This window comes from Lottia gigantea, assembly GCF_000327385.1.
Source record: "Lottia gigantea unplaced genomic scaffold LOTGIsca_9, whole genome shotgun sequence".
Lineage (NCBI taxonomy): Eukaryota > Metazoa > Mollusca > Gastropoda > Lottiidae > Lottia > Lottia gigantea.
This window is the reverse complement of record NW_008710950.1, coordinates 944,278-966,657: the sequence shown is the minus strand read 5'-3', so window position 1 is coordinate 966,657 and position 22,380 is coordinate 944,278. Positions and strand designations below refer to the sequence as shown.

The 22,380-nt window shown below is 32.0% G+C and overlaps 2 protein-coding genes across 2 annotated transcripts; one reads left to right on the top strand and one right to left on the bottom strand.

The window, feature by feature from the left end:
- Positions 1-2,594: 2,594 nt before the first annotated feature.
- Positions 2,595-2,987, top strand: LOTGIDRAFT_97918 (hypothetical protein; the record flags this gene model as incomplete). The annotated part of the gene is made up of 1 exon (XM_009068238.1): positions 2,595-2,987. A coding segment is annotated over one exon (393 nt), but the record flags the coding sequence as incomplete, so codon positions are not given.
- A 2,737-nt stretch (positions 2,988-5,724) lies between these two features.
- On the bottom strand, positions 5,725-14,887 carry LOTGIDRAFT_108820 (hypothetical protein; the record flags this gene model as incomplete). Its single annotated transcript, XM_009068237.1, has 15 exons — positions 5,725-5,815; positions 6,185-6,300; positions 6,811-6,855; positions 7,243-7,298; positions 7,494-7,611; positions 7,929-7,979; positions 8,179-8,244; positions 9,252-9,440; positions 9,731-9,825; positions 10,972-11,082; positions 11,387-11,463; positions 13,520-13,647; positions 14,115-14,301; positions 14,459-14,559; positions 14,738-14,887. The coding sequence occupies 15 exons, from the start codon at positions 14,885-14,887 to the stop codon at positions 5,725-5,727; spliced, it is 1,581 nt and encodes a 526-aa protein (XP_009066485.1).
- Between the last annotated feature and the right edge of the window lie 7,493 nt (positions 14,888-22,380).

Genomic DNA, 22,380 nt, shown 5'->3' with positions numbered 1-22,380 from the left:
ATTTGTTATTTCAATATCCGATCCACCCTTGTCAATGACAGCTTTAGAAAAAAATTGACACAAAAATCCAATTCAGACACATTACAATCTGAAGAAGTTACAGAGTTAGTCCAGAGATTTCGACAGACGAAAATATCATTATCGACCAGAACACAGTTATTTATTATTAACCTCCCCTTACGACGAATCTTCAATACATAAAACACAAAATGGCGTGAGATTAGAGACGGACAGCGTAAATCGTAAAAATCCCATGACCAATAAATGGTACATACTGGAGCACGAATATAGATTATAGAACTATAACGCTGGCTATTGTCAAACTACTTATCTTTGGATAGTAGGACACGTAAGACTAATAGCTTAATTTAAAGACAGTAGTCCGAAACATCTGCCTCTATTTCAGCACGATGGATATTTTGACAGCTGGAGTAGGCCTAGAGTTAAATGGGATATTCTACACCTCCAAATATGTGTTTTTTCTTACATAAGATTAAATTACCTTTACATGATTGTGAATAAGTGTTGGGCCTCTGTGACCTTTGAACTTTTGGCTGTGCACTCAGTTTTAATTGCCAGGGTAGGTGCTAGATCAGTTTCGTCAAAAATAACTTTGATGGAACCGGACAGGTGACATTAATGTTGTAGGGAGAAAATGAGGTATGACAGAACTACAAAAATATTCATCTTTCCCAATATATCTCGATTTTGCAGATCTGCGTTATCTAAATAGGTTTAAAACCACTGCACCTGTGGAGATGCGGAATGCCTCCATTTAATATGGCCTATTTTTTCTGTCTCGACACCAGCTGGCATCTGTTCAAAAAGTTATCTGAGGCTGGAATAGATACAGATGTTTCGGTTCAAAAGACGTGCGTTCAATATTTTAATTATAGTACTGACTATTAGGCTATTGTTACAGTACGGCAGTGGTCGGCAGCCGTGAACTTCGTAGGGTAGCCTAATGACTTGTTTAGTCTCAGAATTTTTTGTTGTAAATAGAGAGCAGCTTCTTTAAGGGTCTTTGTGAGGGTTATTTTTAATTTTTAATTCTTTACAGTTAAAAAAACAACAAAATTTATGTTTAGGGCCTAGTCTGCTGTAGCCTAATAGTCTGAAGAAAATTGATTTCAAATTAGGCCTAGTAGCCCTACAGCAGTAGCGATTTAAATAGGATAGGCCTATAATTTTTAAGCTAAGGCCATATAATAATCAGTCCAGAATGTGGTTTATCATTTTTATGTGAAGTGTGTTTATTTTTGTAAAATCATCAAGCCTTGCTGAATTTCAATGAGCCTGAAGACATTCTTAGACAAGTAGTATGCAATTGTAAATTTTGTTTTGAATGAAACTTGTTGAATATTTGTAAAGTAATGAAATTATTCAACTCAGCTAAGCTCACGCTCATTGCACAGGAGGTTACGTAGAGGTGATTCTTGGTTACAGACCAGATTTATCATATGATTCACAAATAGAACTAGACCTAGTATAGGAGGAAATTTGTTGTAAATTTAGATTGTGGTTATATTGCTGTGATGTTTTGAGTTCAAGGGTTCTAAATTTTGTATGTGTATCAGGGACAAAAAAAGCATCAATTTGAATCATTCCAATTTTCAATCAGACATCTGTGGTTTCTGCAAGTCCACTAAAACTAAGTTTTTTATGATGTCACCCCCACAAAATTTGGTTGTCTCACAGAAGACCTTTGCGGGGTGACGTCACACTTACTTTTAGTAGAATTGATAGAACCACAGACATCTTATTGAAAATTGGTGCTATCATTGTCCCTGATACACATACAAAATTTAGAAAACTTTTTACAATCCCCTACTTAACTAGAAATAGACAAAATATCTGTGTATAGATTGCAACATCTAGGAGGATAGAATACATGGAATTTGGTGACAGTTGTCATCTAGATAATGAATTCATTAAAGAGTGTAAATTATGTAATAATTTGTGATAATTAATATATTATATAATATGATAAATTGATCTGTATAAAAGTACAGGTAGGCTTATATATATATATATAGTTTCCTTATTATGTTAAATTCAGGTACTGGTCATATCAAAAGGTTTATATGTTTTGTGACATTGTTAAATAATGCTTAGTGACATTTGCAATACATAAAGTAAGTATACCAGTACTCAGTATTGTTGAATGATTAAGCTGCAATTAGAAGCATCTCAAAATGAAGAGTGCAGTCCATTGTTTTGTGTTGATAATTCTCAACTAAGTAGTCCTCAGTTAAAATACTTTGATTGGCAGCCATTTTTTTCTGACAGATTTTATGTGAATTGGAATATCAGCTTGGAAATATAGTCATATAAATGAATAATCTTTGGAAATGTTCAGTCTCTTTGAATAAAAAATATTAGTGGATGTACCAACTGCATTCCTGAATGGGTACATAGTTGTGAATCACATTGTTTATTGATGCACATATTGATTTACTGAATAAAATTTATATTTCACATATCGCTATTTCTTCTTGCAGTAGTAGCCTACAATGTCACTAAAAGCAATCTGGAAAAGGTATATAACAACAACAGATCCATCCAGTAAACCACCAGAAAAAGATTCTCAAATAGTAGTGAGTGATACTTTAATGTCCGAATTAGAATTTCATATCAAGTTGTTAGATAATGTGAATAGAGAAGAAGAGAATGAAGAAGAATGTAAATCTCGTGGAGTTGATTATAGTTGGTTAGTAACTAGTAATAAGAAAGGCTATTCGATTCCACAGTTAGAGAGGTTGGAATTAGAAGAACTGTGCTGTAAAGTCCATTGTCATGAATGTGGAAAAGTTATTAATCTATTCCGAGATGCTTTAATTCGTAAACCCTTGGTTCAAGAGGTGCCTGCTATCATGAGAGCATGTATTAGTCAGATTATGGAACAAAGACCACAAGAAGAGAGTTTGAAACAGTGGTTGACACGAAGGACATCTAGTTTAAGTAATTTAAGATTAAGATCAAGTATTGGATCCCGTGTTGCACCCTGTGATGAAGATGAAGGAACTTATGGTACATGTTGAAAAGCAATTAAATTGGCTTATCAACATCATTTTATATTACAATATATTTGAACAAACATGATCAAAATATGTGTATAATAAAAGTGAAAACTTTGGGGACTTAAATGGTTGTTTTCCAGACTTTTCACTAATATTTCAGATCAGTGACAGTGAAATATATTGTAATGCCAATATCCATAAAAATGACAAGAAAGGCAGATGGTCTTTCTAGCTCCTTTCGAATCTGAAACCCTGAAAGCCTAGAACTTTAAGCTTCAGGTTTACTAAGTGTCAATTATATCATAAAAGAATTGATCTCCAATGTTACCTATAATGTGATTATCTTATAATTGGTGTTACTGGAAGCTGGTTTAAAGAAATATAATAGCTGTAGTATAATGCCTTAGAGGTTGGTAAAATTATACCACACAAACACCTACTGATCTTAAAGAGAAGTATATATATATTTGAAACCTCTCCACCAAAGAATTAGTCCTTGAAAACTAAATTCTTAAATGCCCTCATTCTAATATGCTTATATAGCAATCATCTCTGTCCTTCCGTCCACAATTAGCATTATGACCAGATACAAGTCATAGATTTTACATAAAAAAAAAAAATTTGTTTGGATTAAGTTCAAATTGAGTTACGATTCAACAAAGTTTCAACCCTTGTTACACTGAAATTATATTAAATGTGACTTGTGAAAGCGATTGAGGCTATAGTTTTCATCTGATTTTTATAAAATTTGGTTATTTGGCTTATATTCTCAAGACAAGTTCAAATTTGATTACAATGCTATAGAGGTGGCAGTTTATGTTTTGTGTGTAGCTGAAAAACCACAAGATCTTGAAAAAGGATTCGATAAATGATTTGCAATTCTTAGGTACACTGAAATGTTATTAAATGTGGCTTACGTATGCCATGTGTAAATTTTGTAAGTATGTTCGATTTTTAGTACGATTTTGTACATATTGACAAGCATCCTTGACATACTAAAATTCATCAGGTAAGTGGGCATATCTTGCTAGACAACCATTTGTTTAGATATTTTTAAGAATTTTATTTTAGTAGCCTTTCAATTTGTAGTCTACAACTTATACCATTAAATGCTCAGTTTCATTTTGCAGAACAAGTTTTAAATTTGTAAAGGCAATTTAGACAGTTTGCCAACTTTGTAATGCCAATATTTCTAAGCATTATAGTGACTAGTCATGGAGTGGAAGTTGGCAAACTGTCAGAAATAGTTATTTCTATTGTATGTCTTATTGTTACTTGCTCAAAATATTTTATTCGAAAGATGTTTGATATTGTGTCCAGTATTTATTTTTTATGTTTTTATTGTTTCCATATTGATAAGCTTATTGTTCCATAGCTTAAGATTTTGAAATTTCATCTTAAGCATTGTATAGGGATATTATTATGTCTTATAGACCGGAACATCTGTCTCTATTCCAGCCTCTAATAGCTATTTGGACAGATGTCAGCTGGTTTGGCATGATTGACGATACCCAGCACTATTAAACATTCAGCCTAAGATTACTTGCTAACAGCCTACCATGAAACTAGCCCAACAGATTCAGCTTTACAGAAACTGTTGATTGGCTTGCTTAAAGGCAATATCAATAGTAAATTATAAATATAATCTGATTTATAGCTTGTCATAAACGTGTTCTTATATATCATTCCATCAAACATAATACATATATTATACTATATATTAATTTTATTTTATTATGTAATATGGAGCTGTTACCAGGATATCCTACAATTATTGCTGACAAGAACTTTCTGGTTATCAATCAGAAGTTATTTGTTAATACAAATACAGCATTATATTTTTAATTTATTAATATATACTGTTACATATATTGTTGTTATTAACTTATATTAAATGTTTTACCTGTATAATAAATTTTCGTTTTATTTCTCTATGTCACCTAATTTTTGTGAGGTTTTATAGTATAGTCAGTTTGAGCATTGGTTCTTTAAATGGTGTCATTTGCTGAGTTACGTTGAGAAAAATGTGGCTGTGAGTTTTGATCTCGATCAGCGACTGAAAGTCCGATGACTTTCAAAAAGTCATTTTCACTCATAATTTCAGCCAACCAGCTGTAAATGGGTATGGATAACCAGGTAAAGATCAATGCAAAGAGGTTTTGCCAAGGACCATCTGGTAGAAGGGATCCTATGAACTGAAGTTATCTTTGTAAAATACAGTTGTCTTAAGTTGGAAGATCAAAGCATCACATGAAAAACCTCTTATTATAACACGATTTTGATAGCAAGGGTTTGGTTATCTCACATGAACAAAACATTTTTTGCCCCTTGGATTTCTCAAATAGTACTACCCATGGTACAATAACTAGACAATAGGTGTAAAAATATAATGTATGCTAGGGATAGGCCTACATTTTGGCAAGATGGCAAAACAAATAATACCAAGGTTGTATGTTTCTGTTGTCGTAGATCTATTTGTAATCACACAGAAAGTATAAAAAAAGATTGTATTTAATCTTTGATTATGAAGTCAAACTATTAATAAAAAAAAACATAACTGGAATTCATTTAACAACATTTGCTAAAACAATAAAATCAGAACATTCATTCTATTTTGCAAGACCAATTGATGCAATACATATAAAATGGGAAAAACACATCAACAGATATTTATAACAAAAAATTCGTAACTAAATAATCCCTTTCACTTTGACTTTTTCGTTTCCTTTTGATCTTGTTCATTTTCATAAGACATACCATATTCATTTACCCGTGTTTTATCTACTGGATATAACCTAAAAAATAAAACCATAATAACAATTGTTTCCAATTTTCTGCTCACTTTCAGTATTTTTACCAAATATTTTCAAAATCATACTGATTGTCTATGTCTTTGCCTGTAAGCTTTCATTTATTCTAGATACACTGCCATCTAAGAAAATATCAGGTAAAAACCCTTAATTGTAATTTGATTTCAACTACATTGATGCAAATAGTACGAATGTGTTCACCTATTAACAAATACTAGGCAAATTTAGCTGCATCAATAAATGTTAGCCACTGAGTGAAAAAATAATCAGTAATTCTTTTATATCGGACATAATACAAGATTTCTGCTTATCAGCAGTAATATACTGTAGATAAGATATTACAATATTACTCACCATCTTTGATATAAATAAATTAAAAAGACTAAATCATCTCTAAAACAAGCTAATCTATGTGCTGTTGGCATGGTAATGATGAATGCAAATACGTCATCTATAAATGTATTGAATGCCTGAAAAAAGATTAATATAAGAAAGGTTGGAGAGGTATGTAAAATACACGTGGATGTTAAGATATCTCAACTGTATGCAATGAGGACTGACATTCTCTTCTGCCTACTGTATTTGGTTATATCTACCGATTAATCGATCACATGAACACTTACGCTTTTAATGACTTCGACAATAGAGAGCACAGTAACATCGCTTAACTTTGAATTGATGTATTGAATGATTACACAACAATTTCACCAATTTCAAAATCAATTTAGATTTGCGCCTTCTATAGTGTGTACAAGAAATTTTCACTGAACACACAAAAATATTCTCTTGAACATATTACGCCATGTAGAACATAAGTTTTGAACACTTTTTTCTTTTGGATTTTGTTGCTTGTAAAAAAACTTAATATTATGGGAAGCTAATATTGATCTATTCTTCATCAATACAAAAATTTAGAAAAGACTGTTGTCAATTCTCAAGCAAGATGCAGTATAAAGGAAACAAAAGTTTAAAACACGAACCTTATACATAAAAGCTCTCCAAGGTAAATGTGCAACAGATTTTAACTGAAAAAGTAATAATATAAAAATAATGTACTCAATACATGTACACAAGATTGGTAATAACTATATCAAACAATAGTAGTTATGTAATCCCTCTGAAAGGAATGACTGTTGACCAACAAAATTCACATGGTGGAAAAAGGTGTTTAAGAATGGAAAGCAGGCCCGTTCTGGATAGAGCACCCATCACAGTCATTACTACAATTCCAAAAAAGTACATTTCAAATCTCATTAAGTTTTTTTGGACAATAGCACAAATTTGATTGGATGGCAAATGACAGTTAAAGGTTATACGCCCTAATGTTTCAAAAATATAGTACAATTTTAACTCACTGTTATTTCATTATTGTATAAGAAGAAGTAATTGAGATTAGTAATTGAAGAACTTACCTTATAGTTGACAAATAATTGTGGTAACATAAATAAAAACCCAAAGGCATAAACTCCTAAAAAAAAAAATGGATTTTGTTTCATAAAACTACAAATCCGGCTTCATATTGGTAATTTCTGTAAGAATTTAACAATTAACCATGTCTGATTTAGGATAATTTCAATAGAAGTAGTAAAGGGGGTTTTAATGTCATTTAATTCATCAGTTTACAAGTAGAACTAGCAGAGATGAAAGAATTCTTCTATATTACCGTTGACTAGACTTTTTAATATCCACGAGTACCAACTTCTATGTTGAACATATAATAGTGAATAACCAGCACCAATTATACATAATGGATACAGGATATAGGATAAGTATTTCATTGCCTAATGAACGAAGAGAAAATACAGTACAATAATTCAATTGGATATAGAAATATAGAAATAATGAATAAAATTCCTAATTGGAAATATCATTGAAGGAATTATGAGATTTTCGAACATTTCTAGTACTTCTGAAGACTATTTACATATTTTCAACACTAAAATCAACCCCCAAAATGATGCATCTATCCCTTTAAGTGGTTGATTTGAAAAAAGTAGTCTGTATTTTGATTGACAATTGATTGTCGAACCAATATTACATATATCAGGTATAAACACAAAATATAATAGAATATAAGTGGAAAATCATTTCAACCAACTTGAGAATCAAATTCTTCTGTTTGTTTTTCTCTTTCATCTTTATCACCAAGCTATAATATATAGTTATTTAACATGTCATTAAAATATTTATTGAAATGAAGATTGTATTAATAAAGTTTGGTCATTAGTGTATATGGCAGTTCTATGATATACAAGCAACTGTATAATATGTTTGAAAAGGTTCAATAGCTCAATAAATATTGACAACAACTATTACAGTGTCCAATGTACTTCAGAACAAAGAATCACCTGAAAACTTGGTGTCATTCCTGTCCACTGCATCGTTATCTTGAAAGCTTTTTTAACTTTCCATATCTGAAACAGTAATGATTATATCAATTAGTACATAAAATTAACTAGAATGCTCTATGATCATTTTGTTTCTCAAATGCATTTTCAAGGAACAAATATTTCACAAAACCTGAAACAGCCATGGTCAAGCATCTCCAACTCTCTTTTTAATCTAAACAGGATTGTAGTATGAAATATATTGAAATTTCCTGATTCTGTAACAAGACAAAATATACATTCCAGTGTAGTGATGAATGAATGTGATGCGTTTCTCAAAAAAACCTACTAATAAAATTATCTTGTATTTGACATTATCAAATCGTAAATTTATAACATTTACGCTTGTACATTACTGAAGGAATGTCATGAGAATATTTCAGTTTATCCATGTATAAACAGAAAACACCAGTGTGCACTGTATAAATCTGCATAATTAAACTGGAATACATGTTTAAATATTTATTTATTGTAAAAAAAATTTATGGCACTAAATTGATGAATAACTACATAACATTTTCATCAGTTAATGAACTGATACAATAGAGAACAGCCAATCAAAAATAAGTAGGTCACCTCATTTATAGTCTACTGTCTACAGCCTGGAAGTTGACAGGGCAGCCATGTTAAAAGTGCAATTAATGAAAGATGAGTTCGAAATAAGTCCAGAATTCATAATATTGTTGGAATTTGGATTGGATTGGACTCAAGATGTAGAAGCAGACGACATAGAAGTTGTGTAGTGGCCCTTTAAATGTGGAGCTTAAATTTACATTCTGTTTACACAGATATATACAGAATGCATGTGACCATTGCGTGATACCATGTAAACAGAATCTTGATTTAATCATATTTTGAGAAAGGGGGTTCAGTTTTCCACAAAGAAAAACATCTTAGTAATTGGGATGACACCTCATTATTGGAGATGAAAAAAAAAAAACAATATCTTCTTTATCACAAAAGAGCACAAACTGGTATAAAACTAAAATGTGAACAAAGTTTTCATTGATCGTTCCAATAGAAATATACAATACCTCTATCAGAGTACCAATACCAGCTGGAATAACTACCAGTAAGCTGGTATTTTCATCAAACAAGTAAAAGAAGATAATAATAGTAGATACACAACGCCATATAACAGCTCTTGATGACAATCCAACCATATCTTTTCTATCTTTCCAATAATGAATTTCATTCTTAAAAGCCAGAAAATCGAATAGCAACTGGAAAAAATATCATTCAATACTAAAATAAAGAAATTAAATACAGTAAGATTCCATAAATCTGAATTAATAGACATTTAAAAGTGCACATTAAACTTTGAAAGACAAAATCAACTGTTTAGGGGCAGCAGATTGAACAAAAGGGGAAACACATTCGATCATTATACCATGATCAGTTTTCATTTTTATACGTTTTTCATAAAAAAATATGTCAATTCTTTCTTTCAATAATTATTTGTAATCAAATATCTTTACCAATAATAATCAATTTGGTAATCTACACTACTTACATGAAATGCTGCTACAGAAAAAGTTAACAATAAAAAATAAAAATTAGTGTCTGAAAATATGCCTTTTATTTCATCAGTATCCTTCTCTGTAAAACCTGAAATAATACAAAATTCAGAACAAAAGTTAGAGCTCACTTACAGTGAGGCAAACTATTAAATTGGAAACAACAAAAAAATTAAAAATACCAAAATGTCAAGATATTTGTAGCATGACATATAGTTTTTTTTTGTGAATATTCATCAGATTTGTACCCCATTTCAAGTGGTGATCCCAAAATGAAGATAGCTTGCCAGATAATGGAATATACACCCACTAGCAGCTTTGATTTTGAATAAAAACATTCAGCAGTACAGTAACAATTACCAGTATGAAATATTCAATCTTCAGTCATACACTTCTTTTTAACTTTTTGGGGCAATACTGAATATTATTACCAAGTTTTGATAAAATCCAGCAAGAATTGTGCCTTTAAGTGTTTACAAGCTAAAAATTGAAGCTTTTTCAAGAGGAGGTCAATAACTCCTATTAAACATTTTTTGATTTTCAAAAGGATTCATCAATGGGTGACAATAAATAATTTCACCAAATTTTGTCATAATCTGTTAAGAGTGTTTACGAGCTCCAAATTGAATGCGTTTTTTAAAATTGAGAACAATTAATCATACAGAATATTTTCAATTCTTCTGATTCTCGATAGGGTTCATCCTTTAGTGATTACAAACACTCACAGCAAGATTGGTCAAAATCTGTCAAGAATCATGCCTTCTAGGGTGTTTATGAGCTAAAAATTTAAGGCGTTTTCAAGAACAAGGGCAATAACTCATACTATATATTTTTTCGATTTTTTGATTTTCAATAGGGTTCATCCTTGGGTGATAACAAACACTCAAACCTAATTTCCTCAAAATCTTCTAGAGTGTTTATGAACGTTTCAAGAACAAGGGCAATAACTTATATTTTCCTGAAAATCACTCAAGAATTGCACCTTCTAGAGTATTTACAAGCAATTGTGGATGGATGGACTGATGGACATGACAACAATATGAATCCCCCATTTCATGTGGGCGTATAAAAAGCAGACAGCAATAACCAATCACAGAAGACTTTTTGATGGAATCACCAATTCCACTAGCGTTTGGTATTAAAGGATGGTACTTGATGTCAAGTTTTATTATTTATTACCCCATTTCATGTGGGGGGTATAAAAATAATGTTCCAAATTGATCTAGACTTTCCTCACCTAACCCTTTTAACATTTTAAATGATTCTTGAACATTGTGCCACATTCTTAGTTTTCCGACTGATATAGGTGTATAGGTAACAGTTAATGGTAAAGTATGACTATTGTTGACTTCCTGCAATTAAAACAATTGGGATTGTTAATTCAAAACTGAGAATATGTGTATTTAACAGTTTGTATAACCATAATCACTAATCTTGTATGCTATGGTATGTCAAAAGATATACCAAAACTACTCTTGACTACTAGAAACCGTGAAATAGGTGTTCCTTTTTAGTAGCATTAAATGAGAATTGATTACTAAGACATTCCTTGAGTTAAATGAATTGTGACAATCTACATTTGCATAGATACCTCATTTTAAAAATAAAAATAATCTTGTACATTTTTAAGAATAATAGTAAATAATGTATACTTACCAACAAATCTTTAGTTCTAAAAGCTAATTCATCAATATATAATACTGGTAAATATTCCCCTGTACGACTTATTCTATAAGGAAATCATTAATTTAAGAGGTTCATTTGAAGTTCACATATAAATTTGCTGAAATCAGTGGGGATACAAGAGAAGCATTATATCCTTTATTAACCTCTTCTTTTCTAAAAGATAGCTTGCCAGGCAAGGTAATATACGCCCACTGGCAGCTTTGATATTAAATGAAAAATATTCGGCAATGCAGTAACCAGTGTGAAATATTCAACCTTCAGACGTACACTTCTTTCGAACTTTTTGAGGCTGATGCTGAATAATGTTACCAAATATCATCAAATCTGTCAAGAATTGGGCCTTCTAGAATGTTTACAGGCTAAAACTAACTCATACTAAACGTTTTGCGATTTTCTGATTTTCGATAGGGTTCATCCTTTGGTGATTACAAACACCAAGTTTACGTGCTAAATATTGAATGCATTTTCAAGAACTCATTCTAATCATTTTTCTGATTTTCAATAAGGTTTATCCTTTGGTGATTACAAACACCAATTTTCCTCAAAATCTTCTGGAGTGTTTACGAGTGTTTCAAGAACAAGGGCAATAACTCAATTTTTCTGATTTTCAATAGGATTCATCCATGGGTCAATATTAACAACCATACCAAGTTTCCTCAAAATCAGTCAAGAATTGTGCCTTGTAGAGTGTTTACGAGCAATTGTTGACAGAAGGACAAACATTGGTGATGGCAATATATAGCTTTACGCCCCCCATTTCATGTGGGCATATATAAAAGGTCAAAATAATTTTTTTATATGGTTTCTCCCCAAGATATGTGTAAGAAGGCACCAAAACAATACAATTGTATTTTTTAATGTCTGGGGTATTGGAAGGTGCAAGATTCATTGGGGATTTCGGTCTATGGCACGGCACTTCCACATGTGAAATTTCAACTGTTTTTAAACTGTTAATTATTTTGAAATTGTCATAAATTTGATTCAACAATTTCAATAGCAGCAACCCTGCCCCTGGCTACATATAACATGTGATTACAATGTCAAGACATGGGGGGGTCAAATACATCATCAGCATAATGATCATAATGATGTTATTGATGATTAGTTATATCAGTAGATCAGACAATCAAACTGATGCTACAATCAAATTCCTCATGCCTTTCAGAACGACCACACAGCTTAACATCATTCTAAAAAATATTTTATTAAACATCAATCTTTCATTTATTAGCTTTAAATCACAAATTTTATCAATCACAAAATATGTTCATATTCATTTAGAATAGTTCCACTACAGTAGATGTAGCAGATGTCACCAGTATGGCAGGTTTACCAGGTGTGACAGTTAGTTTGCTATTTTTAATGTATCTACTAATATGAATATCAAAATAGCATAAACCTATATTATCTTATTTAAAATGATTTCAATTAAAATTTTTTACTAAATCTCTACTTTCTTGATGTCATGTACAAGGTTTGATAAAGAAAGCTTGCCAAGCAAGGTAATATACACCCAATTGTAGCTTTGACTTTGAATAAAAATATTTAGCAGTACAGTAACAATCATCAGTCATTCACTTCTTTCGAACTTTTTGGGGCGATACTGAATAATATAACCAAGTTTTATCAAAATCAGGCAAGAATCGTGCCTTTTTGTGTTTACGAGTTAAAAATTGAAAACGTTTTCAAGAACATGGGCAATAATTCATATCAAATATTTTATGATTCTTCTGACTTTCAATAAAGTTCATCCTTGGGTGATAACAAAAACACCTATCAATTTCGTCAAATCTGTTAAGAATTTTTACATGCTACAAGTTGAACGCATTTTCAAGAACAAGGGCAATAACTCATACTTAATATTTTTCATTTTTAAATAGGAATTATCCCTGGGTGAAAAACATTCACTCCGAGTTTCGTCAAAATCTGTCAAGGATTGTGATTACGAGCAATCGTGGACAGATTGACGGACCAACATACAGATATGTTTGACGCCATATATAGGACCCTTATTTCATGTGGGCTAAAAAAAAAATCGTAGAAAGATTTGGTACAATTATAATTGCTTTTAAAATGTAAGAGATATCATGATTACATACTTCATATATCTAAATACTTCAGCTGGTATACCCATTCTATCAAAAGCTATATCATCTTCCATAACACTTATAGTTAATTTTTGTCTCCAATGTGTGACAGGTTTATTTGGACCAATATACCCACTTTTCTGCAATATGATAAAACAGCATTATCAACTAAGGTACATATCCTTATCACATCATTTTTAAGCTTTTACATTTGTAGAAAAATAAATTAATTCTTATAATATTAACATTAATGTCAAGTTTTTTTTAAATTAATGTATTTGTGTTATTCAATAAAGTTATATCCCAAATACATCAAAACTTAAATATAATCATTATCCTCTTGATTCATTTATGCAATAAATAATAACCTAGAGGTGGTTGACTTGTACTTTCATTTTACATAAAGAAAATAATAGCTAGGACATCAATAGGAATGAAAGATTTCCACTATTTAATAAAAGTTATGTAACAAACAAAAAGCTACAAAAAGCTTCAAACAGAAGTGGCCCCAAGCTGCACTAAATGCAAGTAGCGTACTCAAAGCGTTTAGATTTGTATGTATCAAAATATTTTAATTATCTGTACTATAACATAGATGTCAACTTACATTTCTTCCAGAGTTCCCTAATAGATTTATGGCTAGGGCTTTTGGTATTGCATAGGTAGTTAATGATGTATAACTATGAGAAACCAATTCGCTAACGAATGGATCAGATTTCTTTGGAAGAACAAACACATGAGCAAATAAGGTACCATTTTTTCTTGTTTTCCATGGTATTGAAACATTAAATTCCCTAGAAATTGAAACAAAATGAAGGCAATATCAGACTCATTTGAAGTAAAAAATAAACACAAACATAATAGTCTCATGGTATTCAATCCAAGAAATTTAAGGTACACTCAAACATGTCAACAACAAAATTAAAATAATCATAGGATTAAAATTATTACCTTGCTTCTGTATTATGAAGATCAAAATTTGAATTCTTCCAAACAAGAGAGAGATCTTTTTCTGATATCTGTGTCTTCTTAGTGGATGTATAAATATGCATCTAAATAAAATCAACTTGTATTGTAAAATAAATTCAGCCTGTCAAAATCAAGTTTTTCTTTGTTGATTTATTCTGTGAAATTTGATGTTTTTTTTGTTTTTTTCTAATAACAAAAGCCATTGTTTAATATGTAAACATGCAAGCTATTTACAGATGAAATAACACAATATAACTTTACCTCCAATTTCGGCTTTCGAGAAATATAAGCCTTCAAACATGGCTGTTTTGTACAGGGTTTAGGATTAAATAATTGATATAACACCCAAGAAGAATGTGCTATATAAGCTATGACTACAGCAACTAATATGTATGTGAGAGAAAAATTCATTTTGAACCAATATGATAAAAGTAACAAATAGAAACATCAACACCAATGTTTTTTAAAGCTGCAGTTTAAAACCATTTTGGTTGATTGTAATCTCCAAATCTGAAAGAGATAGACCAAAATATAATTGTCAACTGATTCAAACATTAAACTTTTATTGCCGAGTTTCTTGGAGCCCTGGTTGAGGTATTTGGTGAAAAAATTTATTCTGATCATATGATTGCAGAAACATGTCCAAAAAAAGGTAACATAACATTTTTTTTTGTTTTTACAATTATATAAAAAGTTTCAAATGCTTTAGGTAATGGTACCTTTAGTTTCTAATCTAACACACATTTCTGTCCTAGAGGGATGCTGTTCCCATTCATTGATTTTATATAAATAACTTTTTGCTCTATTTACAGTCCCAAAAATTTCATTGAGTGAAAAGTAAAATTGAAAATATAGGTATACACACTCAGAGGCAAAATTCCTTTTGTCTTTGAAGTCTTTCATTGCTATGAGTTCAAACAGTAACCACCCTTACCAAAAACTATAAGCTCACATTTAGCAGATATCATATTGATATTTCTATTTTTTAAACAATTTTTCTTTTTTCTCGTCAAAATATGCCTAAATGTAGTTCTGTCCCTGTACAGTCAAGTTTTTTCAAAACAATCAAAATTTTCAAGATAGCTTGCCAGGCAAGGTAACATACGCCCACTACTGTCAGCTGTCAGAAATGTTAACAAAATATTTACTGGTTTAATAATGAATTTTCAAATAATCTTAAAATCAAGACAAAAACCTGAAACAGTTCATAAAATTATCATCAAATTCAAACATGAACAATGTTTCATCTCTGTACACATAAGGGCAATAACTCTGAAATGGTTCATCCAATTTTTTAACCAATTTCTAACTTGACCGAAATCTCATTAATTTATACATGCATCTAGTTTCATCAAGATTGGATAAAAACTGTTGTCTCTATCGCGCCTGCAGGCTGAATTTGACAAGTTTTTACTAAGTCAAGGGAAATAACTTCGAAACCCTTCATTCAATTGTTACCAATTAAGAACTCAACTGAGATCTCATCAACATATATATGCATACCTAGTTTCATGAAGATCGGATAAAAACTGTAGCCTCTATCGTGTCCACAAGGCAAATTTGATGTGTTTTTACTAAGTCAAGGGCAATAGCTCAGAAACCATTCGCCTGATTACTACCGATTTCGAACTGGACCGAGATCTCATCAATATATACATGCATACCAAGTTTCAACAAGATCAGATAAAAATTGCAGCCTTTATCGTGCATACAAGCCAAATTTAGCGTGTTTTTACTAAGACAAGGGCAATAACTGTGCAACCGTTCATCTGATTATTACTAAGTTCGAACTTGACCGAGATCTCATCAATACATACATGCATACCAAGTTTCAACAAGATCAGATTATCAAAAGAACCTGTAAAGAATTGTCGCCCGTGGATTTACTGCGGAAACGTCAAGACAGACACGATATTTCAGTGAAAAATTATCCGATCGTCAAGAAATCGATAGGGATCATCTTCATAATGATATTGACAAACAAAATCAAAATGAAAAGAATCTGTTAAGAATTGTAGCCTGAAGAGTGAGCACCAGTTGCACAATATAGCTAATAGAGTGAAACGTCAAGTCAGACACGATATTTCGGTGAAAAATTATCCGATCATCACGAAAATCAACAGGGATAATCTTCATAATGACATTGACAAACAAAATCAAAATCAAAAGAATCTGTAAAGAATTGTAGCCTGTAGAGTGAGCATGATCCAAATGTGAACGGACGGATGGACGGAACAACAGGGCGATTACAATATACGCCCATCTTATGTGTGGGCGTATAAAAATGATTTTACAGGGAGGGGAATTTTTGGTCCTAAAAGTAGTTCATTTTCACATGAATTTTCAAAAAGTAAAAAATTCTGAACCTTATATTTCCATGAACCCAAAGACATTCTAATAAAAATACAAATGGTATACAATTGAAAATTTTATTTTGAATCTTTATGAAAAGAGAGACAAAATTCAATTCAAAGCAAAGCGCAATGTAGTCAGAGTAGACAGTACAGTCAAGTAACCTAATTTCGTGGTAACCTAATTTTCGTGGATTTCCAGAAATGATTAATAATTTACATGTGCGACCTCACGTGACCTCCGCATTTGCTTGTTTTGATAAACATGGGTTTTCTGTACAATATCAGCTAGTAGAATGAATTCAGCATGGATTCCGTGTCAGCGGAAAATTTCTATGGAACACAAAGTGGGCCATATTCTTATGTAGTTTCAATGACTTTTAGCAATAAATCACGCTACGTATCTTATTTTGTCAGTCACTATTTTTTTTTTTTTTAAATCGTGGTTCTTTGAAGGAATTGTCACTTAAAATGAATTGATATTAAAGATAAATACTAAGAGAAGTTAATTATACAGTCAAGTAACCTAATTTCATGGAAACCTATTATTCGTGGATTTCCGGAAGGATTAATAATTTACATGAGCGACCTTGCGCGACCTCCGCATTAGTTTGTTTTGATAAACATGGGTTTTCTCTACAATATCAGTAGAATGAATCCAGTAGTTTCAAGCAAGGTAAAATGTATTAATGTATACTTAGACAAATACTAAGAGAAGTTAATTATACAGTCAAGTAACCTAATTTCATGGAAACCTATTATTCGTGGATTTCCGGAAAGGATTTACTAATTTACATGAGCGACCTTGCGCGACCTCTGCATTAGTTTGTTTTGATAAACATGGGTTTTCTCTACAATATCAGTTAGTAGAATGAATCCAGTAGTTTCAAGCAAGGTAAAATGTATTAATGTATACTAGACAAATACAAAATGGCGGATTTCAGTTATTACCAAACGTCACCATTTTTTATCGGTCCAATTTCCTTATAATCCCAAGCGGTAATCGGAATTCCAAGTGTCGTCTGCTAGAATGTAGTCCAACGAATGAAGTCACGTGATCAACTAGCAGATTCCGTGTTAGCAGAAAATTTCTACGGAACACAAAGTGGACCGTATTCTAATGTTATTTCACTGTCTTTTAGCAATAAATCACGCTACGTATCTTATTTTGTCAGTCACAATTTTTTTTTTAAAATCGTGGTTCTTTGAAGGAATTGTCACTAGTTATAATGAATTGATATTAAAGATAAATACTAAGAGAAGTTAATTATACCACCCGGTATCCATACAACGTGTTTTTTTATAGTGTTTTATTTATAGATCAAACATTGTACTCGCACATAAGTGACGCATTCTGCTGTCATTGCCGAGTTGGTTGCTCATGAAATATGGGTCAAAGTGAAGGATTCATAAAGAAAATCGAAATAAACCAATTTTAATTATTTTATAGAATATCTGAGGAAACATCTAAGACATAAAAAAAAATTCGTTTTTTTAACTTTGACGAAATTGACGGTGTTGAATCCTTATGTTATATCCACGAAAATAGGTTACACCACTAGTGCTTTGGCAGAGATTAAAAACTTCAGTCTTCTGCTTAGTAGTACGTATCTTTGTTGTCATTATTATCAATGGAAAGGCCTTCTGAGACTTATATGACTTCCAATGCTGCAAAAAAGGTTACTTACAACAAGAGAGGAATGTTTCCTTTTTATTTATTTGGAAGCAATGTTGTAATGTGTTCAATACTGAATTTACCTCTAAAACAGAAGAACGTTATGTTAGGGTGCGACTTAACACTCAAAGGGACTCGCAACTAACCTGGCTGTAAACAAAATTATGAAAAATAAAACTACTCTCTGTCTACATTGAGCTCAGATTGAATTTTCTCTCATTTTTCAAATATTCAAAATAAAATTAGATAAACAACTATATAGCTTTACAATGTCTTTGGGTCTATATAGATAGATAAATATAGATTCGGTGATTTTACATTTGTAAAGATAGCTTGCGTGTGATTACAAACACTCACACCAAGTTTCACCAAAATCTGTCAAGAATTGGGCCTTTTAGAGTGTTTGCAGGCTAAAACTTGAACGCGTTTTTAAGCAGAGGGGCAATTATATTTTTCGATTTTTCTGATTTTCGTTAGGGTTCATCTTTAGGTTATTACATACACTCACACAAAGTTTCGTCAAAATCCACCAAGAATTGTGCCTTCTAGAGTGTTTACGTGCTACAAATTGAACACATTTTCAAGAACAAGGGCAATCATTCATTTTATCTTTTTGATTTTAAATAGTGTTCATCCCCATTTCATGTGGGCGTATAATAAAAACACTTCCCTCCAAGAATATTCTAGTGAAGGACTTGCTTTGCGGACTGAAAATTCCTTCCAGTGAAATTATATTTTACAAATAACAACTTGCCAGGTTTTCATAAACTCAAGACAATCCATGACTCAAACCGCTTTAACAATTTAAACGTGTAGAGGGTTTTGGTCAAAATTTCAAAAATCATGGGACACATCAGTCAGTATAATTAAATTAAACCCAATTTTCGTTTCGTTTTTTTAAATAGTATTTATTTTCAGTATAGCCACTTCACAGTAGGGTCTAACGACCGCAGTCTTGAACCCCAGAAGTTTTAGTTAAGCGCACACACAAGCATTTTTCATTCTTGTAAAAAATTATCCAACACATTTGATTTTCAACTTTTCGCCACGAATGACCAAAATCTTACATTATTACCTGCACACGGAAGCTATCGTGCACGAATGAATTCTGCCTGAGCTCGTGTTTGCGCCAGATTTTAGAATTCATCGGAAAATAGTTTGAGGTCGTTTCCTGTCGGGCATATTACGTTTTCGTTGGTCGTTTCATGTTTTGGTAAGTACGCAGAGGAAGAGTAAGAAATTGTTGTGAGTGATGTAAAATGGACATTGTAAAGGAGACAAAAATAGATTTATTGCAAGTTATATACAAATATATGAAAAAAATCTGAATTTTGCATATTGTTACATAAATTACATACATCGGGCTACAATAGCTTACAGCATTGGTAACAGAAAATAACAAATGAGTTAAACAATACAACTTTCATCAATTTGGAACTATAAAGTCATATAGGCAGTTCTTTTCATTAACTAAAGACTCTAATCAGATCTATGATTCACATCCATAACAGAAGGCAGTGGGTAGAATTGTCACAAATCCTATATCCCAAAACCCACCATTTTTCTACCTCAAATCCTACAGAATTGTCACACCTTCAAACCCCCCCAACCCCCTTAATTTTGCTAAATGCTATTTCACAGCTATTATCCCAAATTAATTTAGATCTTTTGCTTAATAAATTTGTCAAAGGAGCAACAACATCAGAGAAATTGTGACAAAATTTGCAGTAATAACCATACCTAAAAATCTCATATCTTTTTTGTTTTGAGGAAAAGTAAAATTAGCAATGGTCTCACACTTGGCCTTTAATGGATGTACCTGACCCTGACCTCTCACATGTCCCAAAAATTCAACTTGATCTTTCGCAAATTCATACTTGGTAAGATTAGTCCAGTTGCAGAGCACCAAAGTATGTTTTGGAGTACATACAATGTTTATTGTTTGTTCTGCTTCAGATAGCCCTTCTGAACATATTTCCACCGGGTGCCAGTGGCACCCTTGGGGAATTTTTTATGGACCTAATTCAAAATGGACACCATCCCTGATATTCAGAGAACTACTTCTGTCATAACTTTGCTTCTAGTGCACAAATAGACATAATTTGGTGTCAAAATATATGTTTTCAGGGTCAAGAAATTCATTTATGATGGTTTTTAATTCCTATGGGCAGGTTATTATCGTGAAAATTGAATTAAATTGAAAATGGCCGCCATCCTCAATATTCCGAATACTATTTCTGTCATAACCTAGCTTCTAGTGCACCAATAGACGTATTGGTGTCAAAATACATGTTTTCAGGGTCAAGAAAAATTAAATTAAAACATTCAATACTCCGTAAGAATCTTCAGGGATCCCTTATATTGCAACACATAATTTTTATCCAAAAAATGTTTGCACAATGTCTATTCAAGTGTATGTCATTAAATGTAAGTAATTAAAATAAACAGTCCAATAACATCTCATACCACCAGTCCAACAACATCTCCACAACCAGTCCTTAAACATATCCTATCAGTCCAACAACATCACCCAGCAATATTGCCTAAACCAGTCCTTTAACATCCCCTACAGTCAGACATAATCTATATCTATCAGTTCAACAACATCTACTACCAATCCTACAACATCCCCAATTACTAAGACCAACAACTTCCCCATTACAAGTCCTTGAACGTCACCTAATAATAAACAGTCCTACAACATCTTCTACTACAAGTCCAACAAACGTCTCTTACCACCAGTCCGCTATTACAAGTCTAACCACTCCAACTTCCAGTCCAAAAACATGACTAACAACCCATCCTACAAGATTCCCTGCCACCAGTCCAACAATCTCCCCCATTACTGTTCCAACAGCAACTCCTATCACCAATATCACCTATCTTATCACCTATCACCATTAAACAATATCTCCATTTACCAGTCCAATAACATCGACGAGACTAGTCCAACAACATCATCGACTACCAGGCCTACATATTACCTACTACCAGTTCATCTCCCCCTTTCTGCTAGTCCGACAACATCACCAACTACCAGTAGTGTAGACGGGGAAATGTTGCTGGACTGTAGTGGGGGAAGTTGTTGGACTTAGTAGTAGGGAATGGTGTAGATTTTGTAGTGGGTGTTGTTAGAGTCAAACAGTTCGACTGATGGTAGAGGATTTGTAGGACTGGTCGTTGGGGATGTTTTTGACCTGGAAGTAGGGGATGTTTAATGATGGGTTTCCTAATATTCTTAGTTTTAATTGAGGCAAACTATTTGATTAATTGGTGTTTCTAATGAATTATCATGTATTCCCAATCGAATCATTATGTTCTTATTGCTATAATTAATAGTTTTAACCAATCATAAATGTCCATGTAAGTACAGTACAAACAAAAATAACACTTTTTGACCTTTCTTGATCGGTCACTCATTGAAATTCTGCTGGTAATTTCCTCATATATTTAGCTAATTATGAATTAATTATGGACATGTGAGACAAACTGGTACTTTCCAAGTCAATAGAATACCTCTATATACTTTCTATTCATGAATATAAGTATTAGCATTTTATAAATAAAATAAGGGAACCCATCTTTAAGGACTGGTGGTAGAAGAAAAGTAGGTCTGATAGAAGAGGATGTTGTAGGGCTTGTAATAGATGTTGTTCGACTAGTAATAGGAGATGATTTAGAACTGGTAGTAGGGGGTGTTATTGGACTAGTATTACAACAGATTATTGGACTGGTAGAAGGGGGTATTATTGGACTTGTAGTAGGGGATGTTATTGGATAAGTAATACAAAAGATTATTGGACTGGTGGTAGAAGAAAAGTAGGTCTGGTAGTAATTTAATGTGTTAATGAATAATCATCAGAATTCCTTAAAATAAA